The sequence below is a fragment of the Emydura macquarii genome, unplaced genomic scaffold (assembly GCF_026122565.2).
Source record: "Emydura macquarii macquarii isolate MOO-44397 ecotype Brisbane River unplaced genomic scaffold, CSIRO-AGI_Emac_v2 contig_1644, whole genome shotgun sequence".
Taxonomy (NCBI): domain Eukaryota; kingdom Metazoa; phylum Chordata; order Testudines; family Chelidae; genus Emydura; species Emydura macquarii.
The window spans coordinates 22677656-22695199 of NW_027131781.1; the positions used below are offsets into that span (position 1 = coordinate 22677656).

The following is a 17544-nucleotide window of genomic DNA, read 5'->3' on the forward strand; positions in this document are numbered from 1 at the left end:
CAAAGTCAGTTGAGGAATAAGCATTTTAAAATAGGGCCCTGCACAATGATTGTATTATCCAGATGTCACTTCATTTATCTTCCCTATGCAAATGTTCATGTCGTAAAAAACCACAGAGAGTATGGGTAAACCTTCCAGAAGAAAAGAGAAAAGAAAAAAAAGCTTTTTATTTTAAATTTGCCCCCACTTGATAAGATATTAAAAATTTGGTCTTCAGAGGCTAAGCAGAATTAGCTGTTGAGAGCTAAGAGACAATACATATAAAAGCAATTTAAGACATAAAGGAAATACTTTATAGGAGTGCTGAGCCTTTTCTAGAAATGTTCGCTTTCTCCTCTCTAACATATGCTACAAAGCACTTTCTCTTCATCCCTTGATCCTCTGATTAGATTTAAGAATGACAATAAATTAGAGCAGATTGGAAGGATAAAGTTAATCATTTTAATCAGGTATTGTCCCCCATGTTGTGCTGCAGTTTCAACTCCATCTCCTTCGTGTATCAGCTGTTTATCTTTTGTAAAAAACATGTTATGTATAGTTATGTGAGAATATTATGGATGCAATGAGTAATGCAAAACAAAAAATTGCTCCAATTTGGGTTCAGGTTATTAGATCTACCCAGAGACTTCAAATATCAACCGGTTTTTAAGCAGCCAGACATAATACGGGGGGTTTTCCTCCCCTAACTTTGTTGTAGAGACAATCAGATTAAAAAACTGGGATGTGCTGCTCTGCTCTTTTAGAGCTTCCTAAAGGTTGACCCTGGTAACGAATGCTGACCATACAACCCACACTTGCTCAACAAAATGCTAAGAGTTGACATTGTTGATTACTTTTTCACTTAGGTGGTGATTACCAGTTATAAAGACTGGAAGTAATCAATCCCAATTTAACAGCTGGGCCTATTGATGGGACAAAAAAAACAATACAAAACTGAAACAAAAGATTAATCTCCAAAATTATGGAGATTAGATGAAAGCATCCTATACATACTTTTTAAAAAGGAAATTTCCAACAAGAAAAATCACCATGTTTCTGTACTAAAATGCTTAATAATTTTAAGATCTTCCCTGAAGATGCTCTTTTGTCATTGTTTTAAATTGTTCTGCACTCCATCAATAGGCCCAGCTGTTAAATTGTGAAGACGTGACAACAAGTATCTAGGCAAACAACTGCTCAGAGATCCTTTTCTTTAGAATAATCAGAGCTGGCTGACAAAAGGGAGCCATGCTGAATGCCCTTTCAACAAGTTCTACAAGAAGCAACGTAGGGGAGGGAAGGATTGTAAGGAGAGCACCATCCTTTGCTTAAGTTAAGAGCATTGCTTTGCAATAAAAAGTCTTGCAGTTTAAAGCAATTGGAACTTATGCAAGTGACAGAGTCCCTCTAGTCACGGCCCTGAGCAACTGCACAAGGAAAGAGTGGTCCCGGGCTACATTTCTCAGGTACATGAAGATTTTATTAGCTTATAGGCAAGCTGCCAATAAAAGTGAGTGCTCCTTTAAAAAGGACCCTGTAAAACTATTTACTACTTTTATCACCTTAAATTTATAATACATAACACAGCCTTGAATTTACTAGCTGGAAAGGAAAGTAGGGACAGCAAGAAATGCAAAACTGAGGCATTTTAACATAAAATTAAAATTCAAGTGTTGTGAAAACTCACAAAAACCACACATCTCTAATGGGGACATACTACTGCATTGGCCAGGAAATGAACTGAGGCTAACTACTTGGAAGGCAGCTATGTACACCACTCCAATAGAGATGCAGAAAACGACATTGTAAGAGTGCATCTACAATAGGCATTGCCATACTTGTTTTTGGCTTAGACATTCATAAAAACACCTGTACTAAGTCCACTTAGAGCCTAAGTGGTTGGTAAGACCAGTGCAGCTAAGTCATTGCTGAAAAAAGGGTAAGAAGTTTCCTAATGCACAAGGCTAATTTGTGCTGGTCTGATGTCTCAACTTGAAAGGATGGATGTACCATTTCTTTAAGATGGTTACAGGTAAAAAAAAAAAAACTTAATAAAGGTGGCTGGGGAAGGTTCCAGAACAAAGCTCTATACTGTAGTGAAGCAGGGAGGGAGAGTGAGAGACAATAAAGCGTTAGGACTAATGTTGGTCTCACTATGTCTACACTACAGCCTATGTCAGCAAAATTTATGTCACTCAGGGGTGTGAATATTCCATCTCCCTGAGTGACATAAGTTACAACGACATAAGTGCTCGTGTGCACAGCTTCTCCTGCCGACATAGCTACTACTGCTCGCGGAAGTGGTTATTTTATGCCAATTTTATTTTATGCCAATACAGCTCTCTCCTGTCAGCATAGACCGTCTTCACCATGCGCGCTGCAGCGGTGCAGCTGTATCAGTACAGCAGTGCCGCGGCAGCACTGTACATATAGACACACCCTTAACACTGAACAAGGAACTTTTATTAGGAACAAACTCCTTTGTAAATCTTTACAATTATCACATGACCAAATTCACTAGCAGGAGGCAAAATACTGGGACAATTATATTTCCTTCTCCCTCCACAAATATCAAAATCAGACCACCTCAAGAACTAGGTACCCACCTTTATTTCTAGTGAGGTCTGTTTGCCTACCAATGTATGCCGAGAACCCCTACTAACCAATATGTCTGCAACAGTGAAACTAAAAAGAAAAAAACATCTAGCCAAAGTCTGTAATCCTAAATATGTTTCAGGATTAGTACCTTCATACCACTTTTAAAATAGGAGACTTCTCTCCTAGAGCTCCTGCCATCTGCAACCATCTCAGTTATAACAACCTCAGTTGAAAATTCTTTTCTCCTGTGCTTTCAGCTCATAATTTGTCTCTCCTTGTGACTTGTTACTAGTATATGTATGATCCTAATAAACACTGCAAAATCTTTTGAAGATCGTTTGAATGTAAAGTGCTATTCAAAATTAAATTACATTGGATTGGATTGCTATTAATGTTTTTATACAAGTATTTTCTAAATCCACATAAAAAAAAGTTTATACAACAGGGGAAATGTTTTCAGTGTGGATACACATTCACCAAGATTCAGCTCACTGCTTCTTTTATGTAGTCAAAATATTTAAAACTCAAAAGCAAAAGGTTGCATTAGAAACACTGCCAAACAGCATTACCTAATCCCACTGTAAGGTGACTAGAACTACATAAGAAGTTACAGCTAGTTCACTGTTTGTAGTGGGCAATCAAAATTTTAAACTTATATCACCACCCCCAACGTTTAGCCTGATAAGTTCAAAAGGATCTGCATCTCATGAGCTACAAGTCAACATGAGATCACTGTTGTACTCACAGGAATTAAATCAGAATCTTAAAGACATGTTTAATATTCAGTCAACCTACTACTTGAATAACCTTTCATTCTCATGTAATGTAGAAACAAACGGTACGTTAACTGTGAAAAAATGTGTTGTTTCCCTTTGATTTAAAATTGAGCTTTAAGATCAATTCATCTGAAGACTACAAGCTGAGAAAAAGGGGTTATCTAGGAATGTTCCAGCCAGCTGTATGTGCCCCATCCATCCATCTTAAGACTTCAATTTCCACCTTTTGTGGAAAGGAAATAAACAATTAGCATCCTGTCCAATCACTACTTAACAGCCAGCTTTACTGACTTCAGAACACAATCCTCCTCCTCCACTTTTCCTAATGCCATGTTATCTCATGCCTAACTTTGCTGAAACAGAGGTATTTTCAGACAGATTAGACAACTCTGCACTGTGAAATTTTATTCGCATTTTAACAATGCAAGCATACAAAGTCTAGGTTTGTGTTACTTTTGGACTGGTTCTCGCTGTACCAAAAAAGCTTTGAGAAGTTCTCCATATAATATTGCTCTGGTATTTTGGCAAGTGGAAATCCAGCTAGAAGAGCAGTGATGGGCTGCACTTTGAATAAACCATTTAATCTTCAGGTATTCGCATTTTACACACACATGGTGCCTCACAAAGAACTGTGCTGGAGAAGGAACCTCCTCCTTCCCTTCCCCCACACTTCAATTGCCCTAACCTGGAAGTAACTACAAACATCTACCAAAAATAATATTTATTTTTACCTAACTGATACCTTAACTCAAGAGTATACTTAAAAAGAAAAAGAATAGGGAGATCTTAAGGAAAAAATTAAATTAGTCAAATTCTTTTGTGCATGGATGAACAACAGGAAAGCAAAGCCTTGGGGCCTCTAGGGAGGAACCTTGTCCCTAAAGACCTGCTCTGATGTGCTCATGAGATAAGGCTCCATAGTGACACTTAAGGAAAGGCCTGCTCACATTTGAATTTCTGCATTCCTCAAGAACAATTCATGGCAATCACTAACTTTGCAGAGGAGCTACATGAAAGCTTTGGCCAATGAATGAGGGTCATCTGCTCTTTATCACAAGGGTAAACCTCATCCTGGCCAGTTTCTAACCTTTTAACCCTGTGAATTCTTAATTTGCACATGAATAATGGAATTCTTGCCTAGAGTGCAACCTTCAGTTTCCAGTTCCTAACTTTAGAAACCAAGACCTGATCTCCTTGTGTGTTCAGATCTTAAACTCTTGGACAGATTAAAGTTATAGATTTCCAAATGCAACACGAAGCATTACACTTCTAAAGCAAAAGATAAGCTTGCTGGTGAAAGCTCTGACCAAGCAAAGTAAAAGAACATCCTTGCACCCTGCTGCTACCAGTGACTAAGACAGCATTTTCTCTTTTTCCTTCCAGAGAAAGAGTGCCCATTTAATGCCTATTCTCCACCTGTTTAATATGTATAGTTCCTCCTTTACCCTGACCACAAGATAAAGTCATTTGTCTCTACAGCAACTGACAACTACTCTGAAATACAATTTAAAAAACCACACACATATCCCACAAAACTTTATTTTCATAAGTTCAACATACTGTCAGTTCATTCAGATCATGTTAGTAGATAGAATCCCTGTGAAAAAGGGGCTTTAAAACGAGTTTTGCATCCCTATTATAATTATACCAGTTATCACCATATTTCATGGGCTAATGACAGACTGACATACTCCAGTCTTAACACTGGAAATGACTATAAGAAATACATTTTGACACAAGATTACATCAATGTTAGTTATTATTTAAACTACTAATCTGTACAATCACTGTACCCACTTGCCTTTTTAAAAAACATTCATCTAGTAATCTAGTATCTCTTGCAGTTTTTTCAATGAGAATATGAAAGCTTTAAACATAAACAAACTGGACATAACACTTTTTTCAAGGGAAGAGTCTTAATTTTTAACTAAAAAGAAAACAAGAATGCCATTCCACAACTCCAATCAGTTAGCCACAACTTTTCCCTTGTTAAAGTCTTGAATAAAGATTTATAACAAACAAAATTACCTTTTCGAAAAAGTGATGTTTCATCTAGAATTTAATACCACTATATCTTACAAAAGTTCAATACCCTCTGCATACAGACTAACAAAAAATTCCAGGCGTCTTATTCTTTCAGAATGCATGATGCCACAGGACTCTGCTTGCAGTGCCCTGTATTAAACAATGCCCTGGATTTTCTGTGAGTCTACAATTCTAGACACAGGATCCACCACCTGCTGCTGAATCTAAGCTTTTTTACAGTTCAGTCTTGCTCCCTCTGATTGTTAAGAAGAAAACAAACAAACTTCCAGATGTAAACCAAATGCAGCACTGATTCCTGAGTCTGCAAATACACAGCCTGAAACAATGACTCTAAGAGAGGCAAACTGTCTCAATTAATCTCGATGCATAAAAATGCTAAAACCAATTTAAGTTTAAACTATGTTACTATTTTACTTCTGAACAAAAATATCCAGCTAATGTCTTATCCATCAATTTTTTATTTAAAAGGAAGATTGGAGTGGAGAGCTACAGACTGCCAGTTGTTTTCAAGGTTAGGGAACGAGGAGTTCAGCCCCTTCCAAAATGTCAAGATGTATCCCTTCCCCAGTATCAAATACTTGCCACCCCCAAAAAATCATCACTTCAATAAAGGCCCGATTCAGCTAACACAAATCTTCACTTCTCCTGACATCTTCTAGAAAGCAACTATACCAAAACCTAGATCACAGTGAAATTGTGGGTGTACGAATAAATTGAATATTTAACATTCTGAAAAAAAAATAACATTAATCTAGGAATACTGTACTGATTGTATGAATCAGTTTCAGATTCGGTAATACCATGCAGTTCTGAATTTATCTGAGGCTGCCACGGAAGTTTCAGTGCTGCCATAATACAGTTTCAGTAACACAGAAAGACATGGTGCAAATGAAAAGAGGAAGGCCTTGCTGAAGAAATTAAGACCATCTTCACAGAGAAAACTACAGGCTTGACTATAATCATACAAGTTAAATGTACTTTCTGCTATGCTGTTCCTTTGGAAACAATGGTTTACCAGTTTGCAAACAAATATATATATATATATATATACACACACACACACACATATATCGTGTGGAAGCAACCAAATAACCTAGTGCCAGATCTCTTTATTGTCTATTCTATGTTTCTTGTTCCCCAAACCTGCAGAAGTTAGGAATAATGCAAAGACAGCTCACTCAGGGGCAGGTTTTTAAGGCTATTTAGGCATCTAAAGAGGCAGATAGATGCCTAGTCTAAATACATTGAATAATCTGGCCCATAGCCCTTAATAGTAGTTCCTAGTGGTACTCAACAGTGACCCCTGTGTCAGTTAAAGAGTAGCATCAACCAATTCCAGAAGGAACACAGTCCAGTCCTCCTTGGCTAAAAGAGTGTGACCTCATCTTAATAGTTCAACCCTCAGGACTCCTCCGACTCTAGAAAACCAGCTACATGCATTATGGTTCTGCGCCAGCCTGTGACATCTTAAGAACTGGTCAACAATTTAAAGTCTGTCTTACAATTTTTTTTAAACATTTCACTTACTTGTAGACAACACTTCTAATGCTACAACTGTAGTGTTTGTAAAACAATTCTTCAAAACGGTTTGAAACAGAACGTGATAACTTGATACCCCCAGTCTATTTTATAGAATGTCAATGCACAAGGCAGGTCAAGCGAAAACAGAGGACCAAAGGGAAATGCCACAAATAGAGGGAGTCAGATTAACTCCTGTTGTCATTCCAATGGCTTCAATGGAGTTACAGGGAAGGATCTGGCCCATAATCTCACACATTATAAAAAACAGAGATTTTACAGAAATTAAATCCATTGTTTGTTTGTTTGCTTTATTTCTGGTAATATCTATTTAATCTCTCTTGTACATAGAACAATACTAGGTTGTGTTGTCTTAAGGGTTGTGTAGCCACAAATATAGAAACAGGTTAATAAGGTGGTAACTACATGTATCTGTAATAAACAAGAGATTCAAGTGCTAGAACTTACTTGCTAGCGTAAGATGACCTTTTTGACTGAGAATGGCCCCATATTTGTTCAGTGCTAGACACTGGTAAAATCCTTCATCAGATGGTTCTCCTCTCTTTCCTTCCACCTCACTGATGTATAAAGAGCCATTGGATAATGTGTAGATCCGTTCATTTTCAGAAACTTTCACTCCATTTTTCAGCCACGTGATCGTAATGGGAACTTCACCATGTGCCTGGCAATCTAAAACCACTGGGTCCTTCCTTGTGACGCTCACATCCTGTGGCTCTTTTACAAAAAACAGCTCACTAAAGCACCATAATCCTGAAAGAAAGAAAATAGTTTTTGCCTATAAGAACAGGTATTCAAGCATCCTAAACATAGCTACATTATATGTAAAATCAATCTTGCAAAGCATACCACAAGTGTACTGGTGTGATAATTATATCTGTGGCTGCCAGTCCCAAGTTCTACTCCCACAGAACCCAAAGAAAGTTGGTCCATTGACTTCAGTGGAAGGAAAGGGATCAGGCCCCAAATAACTATACAAATATTAATTTGAAAATAGGAAATATATGCTATTATATTAATGAGAAAGCAGGAATAGAGTTTTAAATATTTAAATCATAACCAAGATTCAGCATAAAAAATTGAAATTTGAATATTCAAATAAACATTCTCTTTCCCATCAATCTCTTTTCCCTGCTTCCCAACAATCTAGGCACAAGTTTTTGCAAACAGAGTAATAAACTAACCCTGATACAGATGTGGAGCTTTTGGTAAAGTTTTAGCATCATCTTTAGGGGAATCAGGGAGCACACACTGTTTGTTAATTTTACAAGCTTGTCAAAAAGATCTTGAACAGGGTAAGTCATAAAAGTCTGATTTTACAAGAAAGCATTAGCAAAACTCTGCCTTTGTGAGCTACAGGGTTTGTTCCCATGTCCCTAGAGGTGTCTGGACCCTCTGCACCTTTTTCCCACAGGAGAAACGTTTATCACCTTTTGTGATTAATTAAGTTGGTGGTTTTTCATACTTCTGTTTTGGAGGAGGTAAAATTTCATTCTGCTGCCAGGGGACCCGACCAATTTGCTTAATTTCTGCAGTTCAGCAGAGGTATTTAATACAAACAAACAATGCAACTTTCCAGAGTTGGTAACTCTTGCCCCTGGTACACAGCGGGGGAGGAAAGGGGGGAATTAGCAAACCTTTATTTCAACTTGTGTGTATGGCCAACTGTTCCAAAAACGCGTGAGTAATTGATCGCTTACTGTCTAATGGGGGTGGGGAGTTAATTAACCAATACACATTTCGTTAGAAGAGCCGCCGCAGAGGAAACCAGGTTTCCCCCACACACCCCCACCGCTAACACATGCTTAAATCGAGATAAGGAAGTTGGTGAGTAGCGAAAAGTCCCCGAAGAGTCATCCCAAACCCATCCCGATTCCCCTCTTCCACTGATAAGGGCGAGGGGCTTTTTTAAAAAATCGGTTTTTTCTGCTGAGAGACTTTTAGAGGGGACCCGTATGGATCCCCACTGAATGGGAAACTCTTGATTAGGACAGAAACTCCCGGGCAATTGATTTCTCGTCCAGGAACCCTCCAATCATGCAATGTGCCCAGGATCCGCACATCTGAGAGCTCCTGGCTGCTCCTTTCATAGCAGCTCCCGGGCTATGCAGATTACGCCGGCACCCTGCTTTCTTGTTGTGACTCCAATCACAGATCCGCCTTTGATCCCTTTCTCATGCTAACAAAGATCGGAGCTGAGAAAGTGAAAGCCAGACATTTGCAATTAAAAAAGAAGGTGCAGGACGGTCTCTAAGCCAGATGCAGTGAATGAAAATGCCCCTGGGCCAGTGAAAGGATTCAACTGGCGGCGGCTTCTAATGGCATCATATCCTCCCGAATTCACTCTCAGCCTTGCCCAAAGATATTTCCCACCGCTCCATCCCCCTCTCCCCGCCCCCACCCCCTGCCCATCTCAGGCCTGGGCCCCCTTCACGCCGCAGGTAACTGGCTGCACTGGAGCAAACGGCCGCTGCTCAGGCTCTGCAACTTTCCCGGCGCCCGGCTGGAAGCGGGGCAGAGCTGGGCTCCGGCACAGGCACCGACCGACAGAACAATATAAATAACACCACGTGCGGCGGCGGCTGCAGCCCCAGCCCTCCCGGCTGCACAGAGCACCGGGCCAGGGAAAGCCTCCGCCCCCCACGCGGGATTCCTCCCCCCGACAGGAGCCGGGGAGCCCTGGACAGCCGAACCGCCCCGCCGCTCTCTCCCTGCACGGGGCTGGAGGGGGGACAATGGATGGGGCTGCAGGGGAGAGCGCCCAGTCCCGCTCCCTGGGAGCCCTGCCCACGCGAGATGCCCGGGCCGCGGAAGGTCCGTGCGGCAGCCGCCCTCCCCTCTCCCTCGGGCTCCTGGCCAGCGAGGAAACCCTGCTCTCCATGCGGGCTCCCTGCCCCTGCCGGCGGCTACAGGGGACAATGGACGGGAGGGGGAGGCTGGACAGCAGCGTCGCGGCCATTAGGAGCAGCTGCCGGGTGGGGAGAGCGGCGCGGGGCGGGGGGTCCCGTGTCCCCGCGCCCAGCGTCCCTGCTCTCCGCACCAACGCCCGCGGGCTGCCCGTCGCCCGGGCTCGGCGCCAGGGCAGGTCCCCGGCCCGGGCTGCCCGTCGCCGGCCGCTGCGGAGATGCACGAGCCGCTGCAAAGTAAAGTTGGCGGCCGGGGCAGCCCGGCCCGGACTCACCTGGGATGGGCAGGATCAGCGCCCAGAGCAGCATCCGAGGGGGAACCGGCGCCATTTAGCGGGCTCTCCCTGGCATGCTCCCACCGCCCTCGCCTCTCCTGGCTGGCGCCTCACGCTGAGACTAGCCCGGGTCCGACCCTCCTCGCTCGCCTTCCCACTGCCGGGGACTCTTTCCCCGTGGCCGAGCCCCGGCCGGCGCACGGACACAGTGCAAACGGAGAGAGCCCCTGATCAATGGACGAGGGGAGGAGAAAGGGGATGGACGGAGCAGAGGCTCCCGTCCCTGAGTGCGCGGCTGTCCCTCCCGGCTCTACTTTCTGCCTCTAGTCTCCATTGGCCTGGGCGAGGGGCGCGGGGCAGGGCCGTGGGGGGAGGGGCAAGAGGGACCCTGAGGGAAGAGCTGGGCGGAGGGACAGCGGGGCTCTCTGGCGCTGGACAATGCACCTGGGGGCAGGCTTGCGCGTTGCCCTGCCTGGCCGCCGCGGTCGGTCAGAGCCTGTGAGTGGCTCACGTGCCCGCCGCAGTCCGGACTCAGCGCCTGGCCGGCCGGCCGAGAAAAGCTGCGCAGGCTCGGCTGTCTCCTGCGAGGGGCACCGAGCTGAGCCCTGCCGCGATGCCAGGGTCCCCGGGGGCCGCTTGTGTGGGGAAGGCGAGGCGTGAGCTTCGGCTTTTTCTTTCCTGCCAGTGCCCCGCTCCCAGAGGGGCTCCAGGGCCGGAGGAGCGAGGCAGACCTGACCCACGCCTCTCCCTTCCCTCAGCGCCGGCTTAGTTTTTAAGGCAGCTTTTAAAGTCTCGCCCCTTCTAGTGCTGATGGATTTTCTCCTCCTCCTATTTTAACCTTGTGCGTGTTTCAAAAACCTGGGAGGACAAGAACAACATCTCACTCCCCGTGACCCGCTGCTCCGCTCCCCGTATTCATTTGAACACGGGGGGAGAGGGCATGTTGGTCCCCACCAGTTGTTTATGAAGGGCTGGTTTAAAAAAAAAAAGAAATGAAGCCATTTTTACCTCATAACATCTTAGTCATTCTTCCTTAATAATGCGATTAACCTTCATGGATCTGAGGTTTTCATCGTTATCAAGCGAGCAAAGGAAAGGAAACACGATGAACAACAGTTTTTAAACCAGTTTGAACCATGTTATCTTTACACAGAATCTAGCTTTCTGGGTAGCAGTAGTCATTTCATTCCACAGTTTAAGTTTCAGGACAGAGTATGTTACTTGTAAAATGAGGATAATGACGCTTCCCACCTTGGTAAAGCACTTTGAGATCAGATGAAAAGCACTCTAAGCACTAATTATAATAAGCCCAGTGTTGTTCCCTCCCTCATACAAATGTCATATTAGCATCAAAACTAGTAGGTCAGGCCTAGGGCTAAAGTTCAGTTTTTCTGCAAAACTTGAAGTGCATTAGATATGAGGTTCCTGAATCATGACACCCTAAAAAATTAGGTAATTACCAGAATCAAACAAGATGTTTTTATTATGCCACTAGTTAAGGAGGGATGGGAGTAAGGAACAGAAAAGAGAGAGAGAAAATCCAGTTTACTGGACTCCCCTAGCACAGTGGGGGGTGGTGCCCAGGACCAAAGATGAGCTAATAAAGGTGTAATTTCCAGTGTTATTAACTTCTGAATTTGGAATGTCACTGTGGATAGTTGGGCTTGGCAAACTTAGTACAGGGCACGAAATAGCTGCTGGAGACCAAGCATTAATTAAAAACAAGCAAAACAGTAAGTCTCTGAGCCCTTTGTCTTTTAGAGATAGATGTCAAAATGGAAACAATTGCCAGGAAGGCTTGTCCATGGGGAAAGGAGATATTTTTCCATTGGAGGGTTTGTGGGGAGGGGAGGGTGTGATAAACCTGCTGAGTCTCCTGAGGCTTGCACGAGACTGGGAGCTTCCTGTGGACTTCAGGAGATCCAGGGAGAAGACAATGCCCCCCAGATCTCATCCAATTCCCCCTTCCTAAAGACTTCCTGAGGTCAGCAGGAGGGAGGAATGCCTAGCAAACCACAGAAGGTGCATTTGTCCCGGCTTTCTGCCCTAGCCTGAGGAGGGTCTTTGTTGCGGCACCCCTCTATGCTAATACACAGACTCCATGAGCATTAGACTTCTTTGTGGCCACCTCCACACACCCTCTGAACCTTAGGAGGTGCATCAGAGTGCATAAAGCCCCACAAGCCTTAGGGTCACTGAGGAACCCACACAAACACATGCTTTAGCAGGCTCATCAGAGGCTACCCTGTCCACACACAAACTTTAGGTTTTTTGAGGGCCCACTGTTGCTTCATTGAGGGCCATCCCATCCCCACAAGCCTTTTAGGGCTTGTTTGCCCCCACCCAAGCGTATTTTGGATTATTAGAGTGGGGCCTGATAAATCTATTTTAGTTCGTCAGAGGCTGACAAGACTATTCTGATCATTCAGACTCAGGAGCTTAATAAGGCTGAGCTGCCTAAAGCTCAGGGCTGAGACTGGGGATGAGCCTTCTGGGCAGGGTGGTAGATGCAAGAGTCCCCAAAGAGCCTACTCAGAGATGTGCCTTGTAAATGCTCAGCCGGTGGCCACAAGGAGGATGGAAGCCCTGATGAGCATCCTGGACCTTCTCTATACTTGCAGTGGTGTGTAGGGTATGTGTAGCTAGCTGCTGCAGTGAAAGGCAGACTGCATCTATACTTGTAAGTGTGTTGTGTAGTTACATGTGGCAGTGACAGATGCCAGCAGTGGGGAGTTTGCAGCAAAAGGCTCCAGCAACAGGACATGACATTGCTAAAAACAGCAATATAGGTGTGGGAGGCACTGCCTTGGTGCGCATATAGATGCATAGGGTATTTACCATAAGGTTCAGGTGTGCAGAGCACCCTACTCTATTCTATGTGTGTAAGCAGTGCCTCCACAGTGCCATATATACCCATACTAGCTGGGCATGCAATGTCTACACTCTATATGCTGCTGGAAATATAGATGTACTCTAGTGAACTGTTGTCTCTTGACAGAGAAACGAATCGCATGTCTGTGTTCATTCTGAAAATTGTTTTTGCTATGTGCAGTGAGAGACTGTATTTTGGGTTAGCACATGGAAAGTGAGTCTGCAGCAGCATACAAATAGGAGGTTTACTACAGCCTCATTCCAAGAGTACTAGTATCAAAACCACAGTCTGATGACCATTTAGTGTAACGGAGTGATTTCCCCCCTGCAAGTATGAGTTTTCCCTTTTGTTATATCCCATTGGGATATAATTAAGCTTATAGATGATATGTGAGTGGGACTCTGTGACTTGTTGAAGTGCAACCTGAATATATAATTTGAGAATTTTGTTACCATAGCTATACTTTACTAGCAGTTTCTATACACAATGTTATAAAGTTACAGTGTATTTATCACTGGACGTTTTAAATTCCTCTTGACTTGTAATTTCTCTCCATACATGTGATCTGAATTCTTTGCTCAGGCTAAACCCTCAGTACTAAATTTTCAAAAGAGTTCATGATAAATCAAAGTGTGCACACCAGTGGCACCAATTCAGACATTTCTTTGCCGGGGCAGAGGGAATTCTGGATCCCTCTCATTCCCCACCATCCTCCTTCAGGGATGCTCCCCTATCTCTTACCCAGACAGTGCATGAGCTGGTGCCACCAGCAGTTGCATTCCAAGTGGACTCCTCTGTGTGCTGCTGCACAGGAATAGACTACCCATGCACTAGGTCACATCACCATTTGGCCTGACCATTCCTCTATCTGGACAGAGGAGCAGCCATGTCAAATTTGAGTAATGTTGCAACCCCATGTGCCCGTCTGCAACACCACTCACTGAAATTTGGCCCAGCTGCTCTGCCACCTGTCCAATTTTAGTGCCATTGCTACCACACAGCTGGAAGGACACTCTAATAGCAGCTGTACTGAGGTAGCATGGGACTCCTGCTCAAAAGTGGTCAGGTCATGCCTCCCACTCCAGAGCCTTTGGAACTTTGAGCAAGTGCTAAAACCTTGTGGGATAGGGTCAGCACACACACCCCAGCCCCTCCTAACTGGTGCACATAATTTAACACATTCTCAGTTTGTATGCCTGCAAATTCCAAGACGCACAAATGTCCAGTCCCAACTTTGTACACACATGCCTACAAAAGCACACAGCTCAGAGTCTGTGCATGCTCAGAAGTGAACAGAGACTTTGGAAAATGTGGTCTCTATCATTTTCCATGGGAGTTTTGTTTGTTTAGAGCACAGTTCTATTCTCAAAAGTTACTATGTAAAAAGGCATCTTCTTACTCAGCAGATCTGCCCTCTGTTTGTATTCATTGTCATAGCTGCTGACTTTAGTGTCAAGCAAGTTTTAACTGCTTTTTGTTCCTGCTAGCACTGCACAGCTGACACAGCCAAGCGACCATCAGCTGGGCTGTGTTCCTTGTGCTGCATCATCAAACAAAATTGTTTACTAAATTTCAAATTGCTATGCCTCTGCAAACCCAGAAAAGACAATGGGGTTACATGTGTAAATTGGGACAATATTACGGGTGATGAGGGGTGAGCAGAAGAATCCAGATCCAGATCGACTCTCAGATTTTAGGTTGAATTTGCAGGACTGGCAGTTAGAAAAAAAACTATTTTTGTTTCAATTTGTACACAGCTCACTTTTGATATGGAAATCACTATGGAACAATAATGTAGAAACCAACTATGGCATTTTGACAGTCACTTTTTAGAGCTGCACTGCAGATTAAGCAGTTGTTAGTAGAATAACAGGGATTAATTTGATCCAATATTTTTAAAGTTGAAATACCTTATTTTATTTTTAAGCTTATCCTTAGAATTCTGCTACTTGTTAAGTTCCCTGACCGTTTTATGTCCCTTATTCAAACTGAATAAGTAGTTGCTAATAGGAAGAGGAATAATTTGTTAGTGCTCTATATTGCTCTATACAAGCAATATTGTTTAAAACAACAAATATTCTTGTGCTCTTATAGCAAATGCCCATTTCCACTGACGACTGACAGAAAAATTGCACCAGTCCTCTTAGATTTAGATCTGGCCAGGGTGATCCACATGTATGTGATTTCCAAGCATTATTATTGTAACTCACCACATCTAGGAACAAAAAAACTACACTCAAACTCTAGCTAAAAACTCTAGCTGCTACAAAATGCAGTACCCTATCTGTTTAGCAACACAAGTTGTCATGAATGTGTCACTGACACTCTACTCTCTGCCCTGAATGTGACTTCAGTGGACGCTGCTGTGTGCTCAGTACTTTTAAAAAATCAGGCTACTGATTTAGATTCCTAAGTCTTTTTTCCTCCCAATAATTTATTTTCTCTTGACAACTAATGTTTTAAAGTGTGTGTATACATTTATGTACACATGCTTAAATATATATATTTGGGGGTTATAATTTATATTTGAAGTCCCCCCCCTTCATCCTGATAAGCAGTTAATGACTCCTCTCCATCCTCTTGTGCATATGGCAGTGCAGCATGGTGCAGCAGGAATGCTGTGGACCTGATAAGATGAAAGCAGAGTGATAGAAGAAGTTCTGCAGAGCAACTGCACAGAACAACAAAAGCATCCAAATAGTTAGAATATGGACAATTATTTAAAATGTAATATTTTTGCAAATGTTATGTCATGCAAAGCCCAAGAGAAATATATATTAGGCATGTGCAAATGTATTTTATCTTGAGGTATTGAGTTGTGAAATCATTTATAGAACTTAATTTAAAGTCATTTTATATTATATATTAAAGTAATAATATTACAAAAATAAATCAGGAACAATGTATCTCAGATTTCTAAATGAAAAGTGTCCATGCTTTAAACCCATGGGACCCTTCATCTTTGGATCACTGGTAGCCATTTCCTGTTTCTTTGAGAAGTAAGATATTGGCATGGCAGATCTGATGGAAGCAGAGAAATTTAGATCCACTGAATTCTACTACGGTCCAGTTACATTATTGCAACTAATAGTGATTAAATAATTACAAGACTAGAAGTACCCAGTATTTGCCAGTGAACAAGGCTGATAAGTATAACTGTCTAATAAACTGTTCCTATTATTACCATCTATCAATCTGGCTGTATTTTGTCATCAGTTTCTGATGATGTCCATGTAATGAGAAATAATCTTGAGCCATTTTAATCTGATGCAGTACTGGATGTTTTTTGTTTTGTTTTTTTAAATAGCAAGATTAAAAAAAATAAAACCACAGTCAACCACTGTCTATTCTTCAGGAATCAAAGGGAGTTGGGGTTGAGCTTCTCAGGTTTCGTTCCATATAAACCCCCTTTTATTTTATGCCATGCTGTTAAGCACACTCTAGATTAGGCTTATAGACCTTCTCTCCTGTACCTACCTGAAATCAGTCAACCTGTGTGTGGTGTGCCATCATGTCAAAGACCTCACATTGATGGGGGAGTGTTAACTCTTCAAAGACTTCAGATTGCCTTAAGGGGAGGGCTGACCCCTTTCCAGCAGTTCAGATTGCTTATAGTGATTGCCTTTCCACATCCTTTAGAGGTGGTTTCACTTCATCATTTTTAATGTAGAGGAAGGCTGGCCCCTCTTTGAAGATTTCTCACATGGAACAGGGGGTGTCCATATTACAGTTCTTGTGTACTTTAGATGAGTAGGTCTTCCAAAGTTTTCTTGTTTGGAAGATTTCTGTATTTATGGGCTATGCCCCCTTCAAAGAGATGAGTCCATCAGTTAATATGTTTATTTCAGGGTCTTGAAGAAGCCCCTCACAAGCTATCATTCAGACTATATTTGTGGAAACCTATGAACAAGCAGTTACTCCAATTTTGAATACATCTTAGCAGCATCCTCAAACAGACTTTTTAAAGAAAATCTTGAAAGTTAGTAACTGATATGGAGGAAATCCACATGCTACACGTTTCACAAGAACCCCAGCATTGTAGTCTCATCTACCAGAAATTCTTCTGTCACCAACACATTTCTCTCACTATTTATTGATAATTTCTCTCATCCCCATCATGAATGTAGCATGTACAGAATGATAGCTATCCCAGGTACCTTCAGTGACTTTTCTGTTCAGCATTCTTTAATCAAAAGCGTCGGATAATGGAAAAAATGTGTAGAACTACATTTTAGCCAATTTTCTGTCCAATCTGATTGAAAGCTCTTTGGGTTGGGGACTGTTTTTTATTGTGTACAGTATCTAGCACAGACTCTCCATGACTGGGGCTCCTAAGCAATACCACAATAGAAATAAATAATAAAAACAGTAAATTCAGTACGGGGTTTCATTAACTAGGGCCCCAATCGATATCCCACTTGAATCAAATGGAAAGATTCCTATTGTCTAAAATCGGTGTTGGGTCAGCCCCAAAATAGCCACCCACTTTCAAATGATAGTTGAGCAACTGTGTCCCCTGCAGTGTAGATGTTTCTTGATTGCCTAATTAATTCAAT

The 17544-nt window shown here is 42.5% G+C and overlaps 1 protein-coding gene across 1 annotated transcript in view; it reads right to left on the reverse strand.

The window, feature by feature from the left end:
• The window catches only part of PRTG (protogenin), a 117130-nt gene extending 106243 nt beyond the window's left edge, over positions 1-10887 (reverse strand). Inside the window, exons 1-2 of the mRNA XM_067556134.1 lie at positions 10117-10887; positions 7386-7688 (exon numbers count right to left, since the gene is read on the reverse strand). Coding sequence (XP_067412235.1) covers positions 7386-7688; positions 10117-10171 — 358 coding nt within the window. The 5' untranslated portion in view covers positions 10172-10887. The remainder of the gene's footprint in view (positions 1-7385; positions 7689-10116) is intronic.
• Between the last annotated feature and the right edge of the window lie 6657 nt (positions 10888-17544).